Source organism: Vulpes vulpes, chromosome 12 (genome assembly GCF_048418805.1).
Source record: "Vulpes vulpes isolate BD-2025 chromosome 12, VulVul3, whole genome shotgun sequence".
NCBI classification, from domain to species: domain Eukaryota; kingdom Metazoa; phylum Chordata; class Mammalia; order Carnivora; family Canidae; genus Vulpes; species Vulpes vulpes.
In genome coordinates this window covers 133,681,355-133,696,756 of record NC_132791.1, presented here as the reverse complement: position 1 = coordinate 133,696,756, position 15,402 = coordinate 133,681,355, and the positions used below count along the sequence as shown (strand labels likewise).

The following is a 15,402-nucleotide window of genomic DNA, read 5'->3' as shown; positions in this document are numbered from 1 at the left end:
GGAATTCCTGCCCACACCTGGGCTCCAGTCAGGTGCAGTGGGAGCCCTGACTCTCACAGCTCCAGAGGCAGAGCTAAGAAGAGGCTTCAGGGGGCCCTTCGTCCCTTTTGCTGTCCGTTCTCTCTCTGCACCCCACTCAGATGGGAGCGCCATGCACTCAGTGCCGCACGAAGCGCAGAGATCGCGAGTTGAGCAGATCTTCGGGGTCAGGGAAGACGGAGTCTAGACGGAAGCCGTGCTCCAGAGCGACCCGCAGCACCTCCTCTAGGAAGCCTGGTGTGCCCACCACCTCCCGCAGCTCTCCCGGCCCCCCAGTCCACAGCGGCTGCAGCCCCAGTCTCCTATACTCCACCTCGGGGAGTTCTGCGGGACAGGGGGCCCACTCCAGACGGAAGTGTGGGCCGCCCTCAGCCCTATCCTCACTGGCCACACCAAAGCGGGCCCGCATGGCACCCAGGCACTCGGGGTCCGTGCAGAAGATGTTGGCTCGGAAGGTATCCACCTGCACAGAGCTCAGCTCATAGTGGTGTGGGCCCCGGCGAGCAGAGAAGTGCACCAGGCGGGGGCTGGCATCCACGTCTGCGTGTAGCAGGGCAGCAGTGGGTACGGGGGTCCCCCGAGAGGCCTCCAGGTCCTGCAGGGCATCCAGGAGGGGCTGGATCTGGTAGAAGTCGGCCTCTGCCCTGAGAAGTGCCGTCTCCCCATACCCACGGGGCAGGTCGAGGCGGCCCAGCCGCAGGAAATTGAGGATGTGCCGGAAGGCCTTGCCATCTCTGTCGATGAAGTAGTGGCCACCTCCCTGGGGGCTGAGGTTGGGGGGTATGGGGGTGCCGGCCCTGAACATGGCCCCCAGCATGGAGTCCGGGAAGCGAGTCAGGGTCTCCAAAGTGGTGGAGTATAGTGTGCCCCCAACATTCAGGGTCACGGGGCCCCCAAAAGAGGGGGGCGAAGAGGGCACAGGAGGCGGCGAAATTTTGGGGACTACGGGAGATACCGCAAGAGAAGAAAAGGCAGAACTGCCTGGGTGTGGGCAGAATTGGGTCATAAAGTTGAGACTGTCTCCGGATTCACAGGTGGGAGCGCACGGCGGTGAGATGCGGGGCTCGCCCAGGCTACGTCGGTAGCGGGGGGTGGTTTCCAGGGACAGACGCGGCCGAAAGCTCGAGAGAACAGCTGAAAAGCGCAGAAGCCAGAGAGGCGGGGAGATTTTGGTCCAGGCGCTCTCGATTCCGGGCGGAGGGTCAGCGGCTCCTCTCTGTGGTCTTCACACAGAGGGTTTCCGGAGTCCCACCAGCAGGTGACGGTGGCGAGCACAGGCCGGCGCTCGGAAGGACCCAGCTTCCGAGTTCTCGGCAGATCGCTGTCGCCGCGGGCGAGTCCACGCAGGGCCCCGGGGGCCAGTCGCAGGCCGGGCCTGGCCCGGGCGCGGGTCTCGGGCGACGGAGGCGGGGCGGACGCGAGCGGGCGGCGGGGGCCCCTACCCGCCGGGGCGCAGGGGATGCACGCTCGACGCGAACCAGGAGCCCCGGAGGACTCGGATGGAAGCCGCCGGGAGTCTCGGGGCCCGGGTGTCGCCGCCGCCGCCGCAGTCCTCTCCGCCCCCAGGAAGTGGCCTCAGGGCAGCGGCCGGGGGGCCCTTTAAGGGAACGCCCCGCCCCCTTGGCGCCCCGCCCCCCACCCCCGCGGGGCTCGCGCGGCAGGAGCGGAGGTGGGAGCCGAGAGTCTGGAACCCGAGAGACGGGGCGAACGGGCCGGACCAGGAACGCGGGCGGGGGTGGGGTCTGGAGGGTGACTCAGGCGAGTCGCTCCGGATGTGGCCGCGACCGCCCCGCAGGCGCCCAGGAGTGCCCGACCTCACGTCTGCAGCTTCGCGCGGGGCCCTAGGCCCCGCCGTCCCGGGCTGGGGGCGGTGCTCACCAGGGCGTTCGCGTCGGGAACTCCCGAGGGGGCGGGTGCTGAGCCGCCGCATTCCGGGGATGCCTCAGGGCCCGGGTGGCCCAAGCCAGCCTCTCCGTCCCGGCCCGACGCCAGCGGCCCCCTATGGGAGGCCGGCCCCCCAGCCCACGCGGGCGGCCTCTCCTCTGCCAGGCCCGCCGCGTCTGGCCATGTCGCCCGAGCCCGAGAGCTCCGCCCAGAGCCGCCGGGTGCTAGGGCTGCGGCCTCCGCCTCGCTGTCCCGGAGTGGCCCCTCGCGTGACTCGAGCTCGCAACACCCCCCCGCTTCCGCAGCCCCGGTCCCGGCCGGAGGGTGGCGCCCCGCAGAGGAATGACGACGGGAAGCGCAGAGCACAGAGGCTTTAATGGCCCAGGGACCGGCGGGGTGGGGCAGAGGGGGCCGGGATGCGGGATCAGAGCGTGTGCAGGTCGTGACTGCGCCGGCTCAGCTTCTCTGGGTCGTCCGACGCCATGAGGGAGAAGTCTCGGAAGATGTCCAGATACGTCTCGTCTCCTGAGGGGAGGGAGGGAGCAAGGGCTGGGCTGGCGAGGCGCCGGCCGGGCGGGATTGGAGCGCGCTCACCGTGGGCACAGCGCCCCGGCCCGGCCCTCTCGGGGTTCGAAGACGTGCGCTCTCACACGCACTCAATACACATTTGTGCAATAAGTAATGAAATTAGTCTATGCAGCCGGGTCCGCGAGGCAGGTCTGCGGGAGCCAGAAGCTCAGCAAGGAAAGCGCGTGGTGGGGCGGGAGGTACTTTACCTGCCTGGCCCTGGGCCGCCTCGACCTCTCTCATCTTTGCCAGGCGTAGCCTGAAGGGGAAGGATTCAGGCACGAATGACTTTCTGTTCAGGGCCCCACTCCCACTCCCCGTCCTCTGAGCTGGGGTCGTTAATTCATCTGTCCCCCTGGGATCCAGTGCTTAAAGGCGTTTACCAACCCCGAAGTCTGTCACTGGGGACGAACTCACCATCCGTGCTCCCTACCCGCCCCCCTTCCTACTCCCCGTCCCGGGTCTACACTCGGAGAACCCTTCCTCTTGCCGGGTCCCGCAGCCGGCCAGCAGCTCCCAAGCCCCGCCCCCAGGTGGGTAGGGCAAGCACTGGCCCCGCCCCCAAACAGCCGCACAGGGTGACGATGTCAGCGTTGGCCGTTTCCATGGCGATCGTCAGGGGGTCTTTGTCTTCGGAGTCCCTAGCTCCCAGGTCGGCTCCTCGTTTCAGGAACAGGCAGGCCAGCCTGGAAAGGACAGACAGGTTCAGCCGGCTACTCACCATATCCGGGCCCTTCTTTCCCGCAGCCATCCGCCCCGCCCGCCCCTACCCGGTGTGGCCCAGAATGGTTGCGTGGTGCAGCGGCCCCCGGCCGTGATTGTCCGCCTGGTTCACGTTCGCCCCGTTCTGGAGGAGAAACTCACAGGCCAGAAGAGAATTCTGCATGGAGAGGTTGAGAACGGGAGAGAAAGTGGCATCTTTAGGAGCAGACTAAAGAGGTTTTGGGCTGGGGTGCAGCTGTGTCAGGCTCTGCTCCAGCCCCTTCCCGGTATGCATAGGTTAAGTCCACAGTACAGCGTCATGCGGTATGTTATCTATTCTACAGACGAGCACACTTGAGGCACAGAGGTTCACAACAGTGAGTGGTGTGAACGTGGATTCAAACCCAGGTTGCCTGCCTCCAAATCACATGACCCCTTAGCAACCCGTCTCTATTGGTCATCATTCCCTAAGGGGGATAGGGGTAAGAGCGGGTCCCTAGTCGCAGTCGGTACGTGGGCAAGACTCACAGCAGCCGTGGCCTGGATCAATGGCGTGGCATTTTCCCGAGCTGCGTTGACCCAGTTGACATCAGCTCCATGGGCGAGGGCATCGGCCATGGTGGGGAGGGATGGAGGGTGCCCAGCAGCTCGAAACAGCAGGGCCCCTGGGTGGAGGCTGCCCAGGTCATCGGAGGGGGGCTCTGGTGAAAAAAATTGGCCGTGGGTCTGGTAGGAAGCCCTAGGCACAGGCCCCAAATGCTCTGATGGGTCATTCCTCAGTTGTGGGGAGGCTCCGTGTGTGTTCGGGACTCCGGGGACAGCAGTGGGAGGTGGGGGTGTGTGTGCGTGCAGGGCCCGCAGGGCAGGGGGCACGGACAGCATCATTCAGCTCCTCCTGTTCACTTACCTGGACCGGCTGGACCGTCACAAGGGAGCCAACAGCCTCAGTGGCTCTGGTTCCCTCTGCTCCAGCCAAGCTCCCGCCCCCACAGTCCTTTTCATTCTCCCTCCTGACTTTTCTTGTGGTTGAGACCCTCCCTGCCTATCCCCAGCCCCATGCTCCTCCCCAGTCTTCACTTAGCCCCTGAAACTCTTGCCTTGTAAAATCAGTGCTAGTGTGGTCCGCCACCAGCATTGGCAAGGGGAGGGCTGGGGCCCCATGCTGTGTGCCTCCTCACCGGGTGTGACATAGTGCTGGGCATGCAGCCCGGCTGCCAGAATGTCCGAGCAATGGTATACCTGGCCTGGCTCTGCAGCTTCCCAGCTGGGACCTGATGGAAGGCTTGGGGAGCACAGGAGGCTGCCCCCTGGAGGGCCCCCGGCCACCTCTTCGCCCTCGAATCTCAGGAAGTTTGGTCAGGAACTTCTTCTCCACATATTTGGCATGAATCCAGGCCTCCTTCTCCTGCCTGGCAGAGTATGGCAGGGAAGAAGGGGGATAGTCTTCCCTCCTCTGGTCCCAGACCCTCTTTCTTCCCCGCCAGTAGGCAGCCCCAGCACTTCCATCCCAATCTCACCGGGAGCAGGTGGGCCCTGGTTTTTTCACTGCCATAGCCTCCACGCGGGCCTCATAGATCTGGTTGATGACGACATTCCCCAGCTCGCACATAAGCTTTGGGTGGCCCAGACAGAGACACAGACACAGACAGACAGGTGGGAGGGGAGGGAGGTGAGTGTCTGAGCCCTCAGGGCGCTGCCGTCCTGGACTCACCCCACCCCACCCGCTTCTCATCATGACACCCCAAGTCACCTTCACCAGTTCTGGCTCCCATGAGTCAAGTGTCAGAGACCTGACTTTGGAGAAGTGAACCCCGAGGCTCCTGGGGGGTCAGAGTGGGAGTCAGGCCCTCTGTGGGGCAGCAGCAGCCAGATGAGCACAGCAGGCACACAGAGGCACTGACCAGGAGGCGGCAGGGCAGCGGGCTGCGTGGCCTGGCTCTGTTCATCCTTCCCTCTTCCCCCTTCTCCTACATTTCAGTGTCAGGGCCTCATTCTCTTCAGCCACCTCCCTTCTCTTGCCCTGCCATTCCCCTCCTTGCACCAGACCGATTCAGATGGAATGCCTCACAGACTTGCTGAGGCCTGGTGACCTTTCCTCTCTCTGCTCATTGGTTCCTTTACCCTCAAGAGCCCCGACCCCATGCCTCCAGTCAAGCCTATAAATCCCTCTGGCCAGACCAGGACGCTGTGCCCAGTGACAGCAGGGCAAGGAGGAGGGGGGAGCCCGCAGGAGGAACTCTATCCTGCCCCCTCCCCAGACCCCAGCCGGAAGGAGTAGGGCCCCACTGGGGTAGTGGGGAGTGACCTGTGGATGCCCGAGCATTGGATGCACAGAGTGACACCCAGGTTGATGCTGGCCCACTCTGGGGCTGGCTCTCGGCAGTCACAGCACTGGGCATTGCCGTCTACGCTCTGCACCTGGGCTGCCACGTGCCCAGCTCCGCCTGGTTCCCTGCCCCTGCTCATCCCGCCACAGCCCAGGGTAGCGGAGGAGCTCATGGCTGGGTATCCTGAGCCCTAGGGGAGACAGAGGTGGAAAGGATGGCTATGGGGCTTGGGGAAGGGTGCCTCATCTCCCTAGGCAGCCCGGCCCTGTACCCTCAGATTAAGGCACCTGGCCTGGCCCCCGGGGGCTGTCCTCGAGGCGAGCCTGGCTGAAGGCCGTGGCGATGCTGCTCTGCACAGCACTGATCCACAGCTGCAGGAGACGCTCCGAGTCAGCCTGCAGGAGGCAGGACCTGGGCAGGAGGGGAGAGCAGAGGGGCGCGTGTGGTGTGAGGCCCCGGGGAGGCTCAGGATAGGCTGGCTTACCTCCAGCTGCTATTCAACCGGTACCCATTGTACTGACATACGAAACACCAGCTGAATAGAGATTTGGCACCAATGGGTCAGATCTTTCTAAATATCCCCCATTGCCTTATCCTTTCTCACCAGGACACCTCCCGGTCTGTCCCCCAATCCAGCCACCAGAAGGTTAACGCTCTATGATCAGCCCTGCCTCCCTGTTGGCAAAGATTTAGACACAGGAATGCCTGTGTGGCTCAGAGGTTGAGCATCTGCCTTCAGCTCAGGTCGTGACCCCGGGATCCTGGGATCAAGTCCCACAATAGGCTCCCTGCAGGAAGCCTGCTTCTCCCTCTGCCTGCGTCTCTGCCTCTCTCTGTGTGTCTCTCATGAATAAACAAATAAAATCTTTTTTTTTTTTGGAACAAATAAATTCTTAAAAAAAAAAAAAAAAGATTTAGACACAGAGGAGCATTAGGAGCATCAATCACCCCTGACTTCTGCACTCACTTGCTGGGGGACACAACCTCAAAGCAAAACCGCCTTTCTGAGTCGGGGCAGAGCTTCACAGTGCAGAGGCGAAGGTCATCCACCACCACGGTCACGGGGTCCTGGAAGGGGAAGGAAGGTGATGAGGGGCAGCCATCCACACAGTTGCAGCAGGGGCAGGGGCAGGGTGTCACCAGGCCCCGGCACCCAGTGCCCAGCCCACCTACCTTGTACTTCTTCTGATAAACCAGTTGGTTGCTCTGAATAGTGAACCAGCGTCTGGAGGAGGTGGGAACAGAGTTGTGGACATGACACTGGGATGCACTTGGGACAGGGACTGCTGAGAGGCTGTGTGCCCTTTGCTCCATGAGGATCTTGCCTAGAGAGCCGTGCTGACCACCCCATCCCGTCAGGAGGGCGCACGGCCTTGTAGGCCAGGACACCCAAAGCGGCACTGCTCACACCTCAGACAACCTAGATTTGATGCATTCGTGAAGACAACTTTCCAGAAGTAAAATGCTTTTTCCAATAAAAATACTCTACTATAGGGATCCCTGGGTGGCGCAGCGGTTTGGCGCCTGCCTTTGGCCCAGGGCGCGATCCTGGAGACCCGGGATCGAATCCCACATCGGGCTCCCGGTGCATGGAGCCTGCTTCTCCCTCTGCCTGTGTCTCTGCTTCTCTCTCTCTCTCTCTCTCTATCATAAATAAATTAAAAAAATTAAAAAAAAATACTCTACTATAATTTTTTAAAGATTAAAAAAAAAGATTTTATTTATTCATGAGAGACAGAGAGAGGCAGAGACACAGGCAGAGGGAGAAGCAGGCTCCCTGCCGGGAGCCCAACGTGGGTCTCAATCCCAGGACCCCGGGGTCACGCCCTGAGCCAAAGGCAGACGCTCACACGCTGAGCCACCCAGGAACCCCAAGGTTTGTTTTTTGTTTTTTAAAGTAATTGCTATACCCTCGTGGAGCTTGAACTCACAACTCCCAGACCAAGAGTCATGTGCTCTCTACTCATTGAACCAGCCAGGCGCTCCTATAATTGTTTTTTATAAAGATTTTATTTTGGGACACGTGGGTGGTTCAGCGGTTGAGCGTTTGCCTTTGGCTCAGGTCCTGATCCCGGGGTCCTGGGATCGAGTTCTGTATCCGACTCCCTGCATGGAGCCTGCTTCTCCCTCTGCCTGTGTCTCTGCCTCTCTGTGTTTCTCATGAGTAAATTTAAAAATCTTAAAAAAAAAAAATTTATTTTTATGTGATCTCTACACCCAATGTGGGGCTCGAACCCAGAACCCCGAGATCAAGAGTCACAGGCTCCACGGAGTGGACCAGCCAAGGCGCCCTGTGTCTCTTGCCACAATTTTGACAGAAGCATCTTAGGGAAAGGCTCAATTTTCTGACTTGGGCCAACGTCCCCGATGGGCTGGCAGTGGCCCTGGGACAGGAAGTAGAGTCACAGTAAATGACCAGCCCGCCCCATACCTGCAGGGGCTCCTAAGTCCCTACAGAAGCTGACAAGGCCCCATGTCGCTGAGCACACCCCCACTAGCTCCAACTTCTCCTTGCCCCACATCTTCCTCCCTCCCTCAGGGCTCTGTCACTGGCTCCTCCTTCTGCCTAGAATATTCTTTCCCCCAGATATCCTTCAAGTCTTCACTCCGAAACCACCTGACCACCCCACCTAAAACCATGACTCACGAAGCCTGCCCTGACCACCCCACCTAAAACCATGACTCGTCCCCAGCTCTTCACACCCTCTGCTTTAGTATTTTTTCTCCTGTGCCGCTCTTCTCTCTTCTCATAACAGAATTCACTGTGGGTCTCTGCGGTGGTATAAAATCTGCGAAGCTGGTGGGTCTTGTCTTTTTTTCTCTGTGCTTAGCACCCTATCTCAACAAATGTTTAGGTGATTTGGGTGGGTGGGGGTGATGGGGGTGCCTTCCCCTCACCTGCTCCAGGTCTTAAATGCGTTGCTGGCCCGTTTGAAGAGGTGTCCTTCCATCACCAGGCCACCAGGCCCTTCCTTTAGGCTTGGCTCTGGCTCCTCCCCACCCAGCTCCTGGGGAGCACAGGAGGGTCAAAGGGCAGCTGAAGTGGGCAGAGGCCTAGGCACCAGGCCCTGCTGCACCCCAAGGATCTCACCTTCTGCTTCAACAGCACGTGTCTCTGCTCCATGTCCCTCCTCTCACGAGCTGAATTCAGGACCAGCTGGTGCAACTGGGCACACCATGGGCATTTCAGATGTTCCCCCCCCCGCCTTCCCCCACTAGGCCAGGACAGGTATCTTAGAGGCCCCTCCGCCCCCACTGGCCTGCTCCCCGGGGCCCCACCTGGGCGCCCAGCTCCCTGCGATACTGGGCCAGCTTGCCCAGCTCCTCGTGGCCCTGCTGGAAATGGATAGCTTGGGCCTCCACCAGCCGCAGCACCTGGGTGACAAGGTGGGCAGGGGGTGGAGCTGACAAGGCACTCTCTGTCTCTCCTTCTTCTCTACTACCACCCCATCAGCAGGCTCCCCTCCACCCTGCCATCACCACCACCGCCACTGCAACTCACAAACTCCATGATGTCAAACTTCCTCTTGTCCTCAATCACGTTGATCTGAAGGCCCCCAAAAGCCCTCAGGTCAGTCTTGCAACCACAGCGCCCCCTCCCACTGCACAGGGGGCCCTTTCCAGCCTCTTAGGGGCCAGAGGCCCTGGGATCCCGAGGCGGGATGGGTTGGGGTGGGCACCTGCAGGGCATAATCCAGGGCTCGTCCCTGGTACCCAGCCCTCGCAGTCTTCAAGGCAGCGCCCGCCTCTTCTGCCTCCTGGGCCCGGCGCCTGGGGACCTCGGCGTTGTGGATAAGAGCAGCCTCCAGGCTCTCAGCCCCCTTCCAGAAATCCCGGCGAGCCTCTCGGAAGCCCCGGAGACCTCTGTGGAGGAGCGGAAAAACAACCCAATAGCTCCCCCTACTCCCAGCAGGGTCCCAGGGAGGCCCCTGTGGGGACAGGAAGAAGGATGGAGGCCTGGTTCCCCTCCCGACTCACTCTTTGGCCAGGGTTTGGATCTGCTGCTGCAGCGTGTGCTGGGTGGCATCTAAAAGCTCCTGAGGAAAAGCAGAAATTGGCAGGCGAGGCCCAGGCCACAGAGGCCGGACACCGGTCCCACCTGCTCTGCTCCCTTACCGCATGGCTGTCCAGCTTGTGGCTGAGGCTCGTGGTGAACTTGTCCAGACACTCCTGGGCACGAAACGGCAGAGAGAGGGTAGCAGACATGGGGCAGCAGCACCTACCGTCTACACCCAGCCCGCTAGGTGGCCTCTGGCTGTGGCCCCAGCCCAGGTTCACCCTCCCCTCGCAGAGGACGTCCATGTTCCAGACTCCAGCCCAGTGTGGCTTGGGCCTCCACCTACCGCCATCATGGGCTCTGGTGGACCCAGGCGGGCCAGGTCACAAATGCCAGCAATGAAGGTGCGGCCAGCGGCCAGGTAGTGGCGCCCACTTTCCAGGAGGCCATTCCCCAGCTTGAGAAGCTAAGAAGCAACAGAGTGACAGAGAGTTGGGGGACCCCACCCTGGTCCCCCTGCTCTGCCCTTCCCCAGGGCTGTGCCCCTGCTGCCCAACCTCACCTTCGCCTCTGCAGCCCAGCTGGGCACCCCCAGTTTTTAACACACCCCTGGTGCTTAACTGCTCTATGCCTGGAAGACAAATCTCCCAGCCTCTCACCACAACCGGTGTCAGCTTCACCTTTGAATTGTCTTTCTCTGTCCCTTGACACGCGTAGCCCCCCAGGCCTGCCCCACCTGCCCGGATCCAGTGCTCCCCAGATACCCCTCCCTTATGCACTATTGGGTCACAGGACAAATGCTCTACCTGGGTGGCACTGAATTCCCCAGTCCTTCCCAGCTGGAGCTGTCCCATTCTGTGCTCATGGCACATTCCCTCGCCAGATTAATCAGCTCCCCTGGCCACAGGGTCAGGGCAAACAAAGATGGCAAGTTAGGGTGCTCCTAGGTCTGATCCGAGGAGGGTCCCTCTGGAAGAGCCAGGCAGCTGAGCCGGAAACCAAAGCGAGGTCTCCTGATCTCAGGCCCTTGCTTGGGAACTGCATTGCCTCTGAGGTGACACCACTTGGTTCGGGCCTGAGTCAACATAGCTGGGACAGAGCGAGCGTCAGTGGAGCCCTTCAGCTCAGCCCAGGGGACAGGAGACCAGCAGGGAAGTTCCATGTGGAGATTTGGGGTGGTGGGGGATCAGAAAGCTGGGCCCAGAGGTTCTCCATTAACTTTTAATGAGTAGAAAGACTTTTGAGGGCTAGTGAAGGCTGCAGGGAACTACAGCTTGCCTTGAAGGTGGCTGACAGGGTCACTAATGGTCAGGACAGCGACCATGATCCAATCTCATATCAGATGTCACCACGAGGTGTCTGTGATCAGGGACCAGGACGCAGACACTCACAACTTCACTTCATAGTGCTGGGGCGCTGAGTGTCCTTTTTTTTTCCTACCCACCACCCTTTCTCCATCTGTGAGCATTCACAAAACTGAACTCATGACAAACTGGCCCATCCATGCGATGGAACAGTGCTCAGCAACACAAAGGAATCAACCGTCCATATGGGAACTACTCATACCAATAGGCAACAACCTGAGCAGACCTCAGGGGCATTATTCTGAGAGGAAAAAAAAAAGAAAGGGCCAATCTTGAGAACTCGCCTACTGTATGGTTTCACTTGTGTAACGTTCTAGAAACGACACTTCGGGAGAACAGAGGGTGGTAACTGCAGGTTCGAGAAGGCAGGGAGGTATCAGGATAAAGGGTAACTCCTTGTGGTGATAGGAGTTTCATCTTTTTTTTTTTTTTTTTTTTTGAGAGAGAAACTGTCCAAGAGTGGTGGTGGGGAGGGCTGAGGGAGAGGGAGAGTCCTTTTTTTTTTTTTTTTTTGTTCATGAGAGACACAGGGGAGAGAGAGAGGAAGAGGGAGAAGCAGGCTCCATGCAGGATGCAGGGAGCCTGACGTGGGACTCCATCCCGGATCTCCAGGATCATGCCCTGGGCTGAAGGTGGCGCTAAACCGCCGAGCCACCTGGGCTGCCAGAGAGGGTGAGTCCTAAGCAGGCTCCATGCTCAGCACAGAGGTGGACAGGGGCTTGATCTCATGATGATCCTGAGATGACTTGAGTTGAAGCCAAGAGTTGGACGCTTGACCCATTGAGCCACCCAGGCCACCTAGGAGTTTTGTCTTTTCTTTTTTCTCTTCTCTTTTTTTTTCCCTTTTCTTTCCTTCCTTCCTTCCTTCTTTCTTTCTTTTTCTTTCTCTTTCTTTCTTTCTTTCTTCTTCCTTCCTTCCTTTCTCCTTCCTTCCTTCCTTCCTTCCTTCCTTCCTTCCTTCCTTTCTTTCTTTCTTTCTTTCTTTCTTTCTTTCTTTCTTTCTTTCTTTCTTTCTTTCTTTCTGATTTTATATATTTATTCATGAGAGACACAGAGAGGCAGAGACACAGGCAGAGGGAGAAGCAGGCTCCACACAGGGGCCAGACATGGGACTCGATTCTGGGCTTCCAGGATCACATCCCGGGCTGAAGGCGGCGCCAAAGCGCTGAGCCGGGCTGCCTGAGTTTTGTGTTTTCAATGTGATGCTGGTTATAAGAACAGAGGCTTGTGATGAAGTGCCACTGAATTATACACAAAGACTTTTTGAAACAAGGGTACAGTCAACCCTTGAACATGGGTTTGAAATGCGCTGGTCCACTTGTAAGTGGATTTTTTTTTAACAAATACACTACTGTACCATAAATGTGTTTTCGCTTCCTTCTGATTCATGTTTTCCAAAATTTTGTTTTTTTATTTTCATTTTTTTAAAGTAAGCTGTACACCCAACATGTGGCTTGAATTCACCACCCTGGGATCAAGAGTTGCGCGCTCTACTGACTGAGCCAGCCAGGAGGTCCTCTTCCTTATAATTTCCTTAATAGTACTTTTCTCTAGCTCCTTTTATTGATGAACACTATATAATACATACACTACACAAAAATGTTAATCGATTATTTATGTTATTGGTCAATGGCAGGCTATAAGTAAAACTTTGGGGGAGTCAAGAATTATATGCCAATTTTTGGCTGGATGGAGGGTCAGTGTCCCTAGCCCCCTTGCTGTTCAAGGGTCAACTGTAAATGCAAACAGGTAAAATCCAAGTACGGTCTGCAGATAGTTCAACGTGCCAACATCAATTTCCTGGTTTTGGTGACGTACTAGTTTTTTATGAGATGCCACCTCTGGGGGAAACTGGGGCATGAGGACGTGGGACCTCCCTGCATGATTGTTGTAACTTCTCCTAAAGTCTATAACTCAAAAATCAAAAAGCTTAGGGGCACCTGGTGGTTCGGTCATTTAAGTGTCTGACTCTTGATTTCTGCTCAGGTCATGATCTCAGGGCTGAGGGACTGAGCTCCACACTGGGGTGGGGAGTAAAGTGGGGGGAGGACCTGTACTCAGTGGGGAGTCTGCTTGAGATTCTCCCTCCCCCTCTGCCTCTCCCCTCCCTGCCACTCGCACATGTGCGTGCTCTCTCATTGTCAAGTAACTAAGTCTTTAAAAAAGAAATTTAAAAAGTGAAAAAAAAACTTTTTAAAAAGATTTTATTTATTCACAGAGAGAGGCAGAGACACAAGCAGAGGGAGAAGCAGGCTCCCTGTGGGGAGCCCGATGCAGGACTCGATCCCAGGACCCCAGGTCAAGAACTGAGCTGAAGGCAGATAGATGCCCAACTGCTGAGGCACCCAGGAGTCCCAAAAGTGAAAAAGTTTAAATAAAAAATATGTATTTGTGAATTGGTCACCTGCTAACCTTCAGACTCTGGTACAGGCACTGGGAATTGAACAAAAACAAAACATAAAAGTCCCTCACAGCACTTAACGTTCTCGTGGGGGAGAAACAAGAAAACAAACTGGCAGATGTGACAGACACACTCTAAGGTGACCCTGAATGGTTCCCTCTCTTGCATCATCCCCACCCCCCTAAGCGTGAGACATGTGACCTGATCCTACCAACAGAACGCAGCAAAGGCCACAGGACAGTGCTCCCATGGTCAGGTTATGCCACGGGGCAAAGATGACATTCTCTGCACCTGTGACTACATTTCGACGTAAGCTGATGCCACGTTGGCGGCACACATGCGAGTGACCCCCCGACCCCATCCCCAACGACAGGCTTGAAGAAGCAAGCTGCTATGATGTGAACTGCCCAGGGATGGGCCCCATGGCAGGGGACTGGGGGGTACCCTGGGCAGGTGAAGGCCTTAGTCCTACAAGGAACTAGCGTCTGCCGACGACCATGCAAGCTGAGAGAGGACCATGTGCTTCTGATGGGACTGCGGCATATGACCCCATGAGTAGAGGACCAGCGGAGCTGTGCTTGACTGCTGCCCCTCTGGCGCCATGCTAACAGGTGCTGGGCTAAGTCAGCACATCCGCAAGGACTCTTTAGGGAGCAGTAGGAAGCTAGCAGGGCAGATAAACACATCACACGTGAGAGCAGGGTAAACGCTAGAGAGAAAACAGAGAAAAGTGAAGCCAAGTAAAGGGGCAGGAGCTTGTATGCGTGCAGATGCACGTTTTATACAAAGTAGCCAGGGAGGGCCTTCCTGTATCATGTTTAAGTGTCTGGCTGGCTTATCTCCCCAAGGCTGTCTGTGGGCTCCCTGGGGGCAGAAGAGTCTTGCCTTCCCCAGAGGGCCCAGCTGACCCAATAAGCCCACAGGGTGTCTGGTCTTCCAAGGCCCTGTGTGCCCTGGGGGTATGGAGCTGCCCCTTCCTTCTCTGCAGCCCCGTGAAGTATTTACCCCGCAGGATCAGCATTCACAACACCTGGAACAATTTCGCCAGCTCCCTCTCTCTCCCTGGCCCCGCCCCTCCCACCTCAAGGCGATCCAGGGTCACCTCTCCGTGTCACCTTTTCTAGCCGGGCCTCCAGCTCTGACACCTCGGCTTCCACCAGCTCGATAGAGGCTCTGGGAAGAGAGGGATGGACGGATGGGGTCACAGGAGCAGAGCTGGGGTCCATCTGATCCGTGCACCCCAGGAGGGCCAGGGTTGGGGTTGGTGGGTAAGGGGACAGACAGAAGGGCCGACCAGTGAAGAAGGCCTGACCACCGTCCTCTTTTGCTCCCTTCCTCTGAGCAGTGTGGGAGCCACAGGGCCCAGGCCACAGCAGGAAGAGTAAAAGGAGGGTGGATGTGGTGAGGGCAGGAAGTTGCTAACCGCCCCAGCAGGTGCTGGGGGAGGGGTAGGGGTCCCCAGGAGCGGGAAGTGGGAATGTCAGCTCTGGAGATAGAGGGGCTCCAGAGACTCCCTGGGCACATAAAGGGGGTGGAAAGCACCCAGGCCTGGGGTTGCACAACAAAGGTGCTACTTTGCCCCCCGCCCTACACCCGCAGGACGTCTGGACAGAGAAAGGTTGTAGGTGTGTAAGTATGTGCGCTGGGGGAAGGGGGTCAGGCCTCACCTCCTGTGCTCCCCCAGACCCGTGCACTTACCGGAAGCGGGGTGAGTCCTTGAGACACTCCTCAAAATCCAGCTTGACGGTCATCTCCACTTGATTGGCCCTGAGGCCAGATGGGTGGTGGGGGGTCCACGTGGCAGCGCTCCCCGCCCCAGGAGGGGTTGATGAGGAAGGCGGAGGGGGTCCTCTCCCGGGGAAGAGCCGGGGTGGGGGTGGGGGTGGGGGCTTGATTCCTTCCCGGAGGGTCAGGGGTGTCCAAGGAGGAGCTCTCACCTCACACTTGCTGGCAGCTCTGGGAGGGGCAGAGGCGGGGCCAGGCGGGAAGCCACAGCCCCACCCACGGAGACTGAGCTGTCCCCTTCCTACTGGGAGCTCTAGTCTCTGCTTCTTTCTCCTTTAGTTGTGGGGGTTGGGGAGGCACATAAGGGGTCAAATACTCATTCAGTCACTGAGAGAG

The 15,402-nt window shown here is 58.3% G+C and overlaps 2 protein-coding genes across 4 annotated transcripts; both read right to left on the bottom strand.

Annotated features, from left to right (window-relative positions):
* Nucleotides 1-6: 6 nt before the first annotated feature.
* Nucleotides 7-1,551, bottom strand: KCTD11 (potassium channel tetramerization domain containing 11). Its single transcript, XM_026005381.2, has one exon. It carries the CDS (start codon nt 1,043-1,045, stop codon nt 158-160), a length of 888 nt encoding a protein of 295 aa, XP_025861166.1. The 5' UTR covers nt 1,046-1,551; the 3' UTR covers nt 7-157.
* A 728-nt stretch (nt 1,552-2,279) lies between these two features.
* On the bottom strand, nt 2,280-15,224 carry ACAP1 (ArfGAP with coiled-coil, ankyrin repeat and PH domains 1). 3 transcript variants are annotated; one of them, XR_011995892.1, is made up of 22 exons: nt 14,980-15,129; nt 14,397-14,454; nt 9,863-9,982; nt 9,636-9,689; nt 9,498-9,556; nt 9,200-9,383; nt 9,022-9,066; nt 8,799-8,894; nt 8,611-8,685; nt 8,418-8,527; nt 6,693-6,744; nt 6,487-6,587; nt 5,807-5,930; nt 5,498-5,709; nt 4,943-5,012; nt 4,710-4,804; nt 4,432-4,601; nt 3,721-3,893; nt 3,261-3,370; nt 2,908-3,176; nt 2,700-2,749; nt 2,280-2,448 (listed from the first exon to the last, which is right to left on the bottom strand). XR_011995892.1 is itself a non-coding variant. In XM_026005376.2 (22 exons), the coding sequence occupies exons 1-22, from the start codon at nt 15,030-15,032 to the stop codon at nt 2,348-2,350; spliced, it is 2,223 nt and encodes a 740-aa protein (XP_025861161.1). In that variant the 5' UTR covers nt 15,033-15,224; the 3' UTR covers nt 2,280-2,347. The 3 variants fall into 3 exon arrangements, 1 of the variants encoding a protein (XP_025861161.1); XM_026005376.2 differs by having other exon boundaries at nt 3,066-3,176; nt 14,980-15,224; XR_011995893.1 differs by lacking the exon at nt 2,280-2,448 and having other exon boundaries at nt 3,066-3,176; nt 3,355-3,370.
* Nucleotides 15,225-15,402: the final 178 nt, after the last annotated feature.

Excerpts from the sequence above, each read along its gene's own strand:
- ACAP1 (XM_026005376.2), bottom strand. The coding sequence starts at position 15,032 with ATGACCGTCAAGCTGGATTTTGAGGAGTGTCTCAAGGACTCACCCCGC. Across the intron at positions 9,557-9,635 it reads ACAAGCTGGACAGCCATGCG|GAGCTTTTAGATGCCACCCA; the intron begins GTAAGGGAGCAG and ends GCTTTTCCTCAG. Across the intron at positions 5,013-5,497 it reads CAATGCTCGGGCATCCACAG|GAGCCTCGGGGTTCACTTCT; the intron begins GTCACTCCCCAC and ends CTGACCCCCCAG.
- KCTD11 (XM_026005381.2), bottom strand. The coding sequence starts at position 1,045 with ATGACCCAATTCTGCCCACACCCAGGCAGTTCTGCCTTTTCTTCTCTT.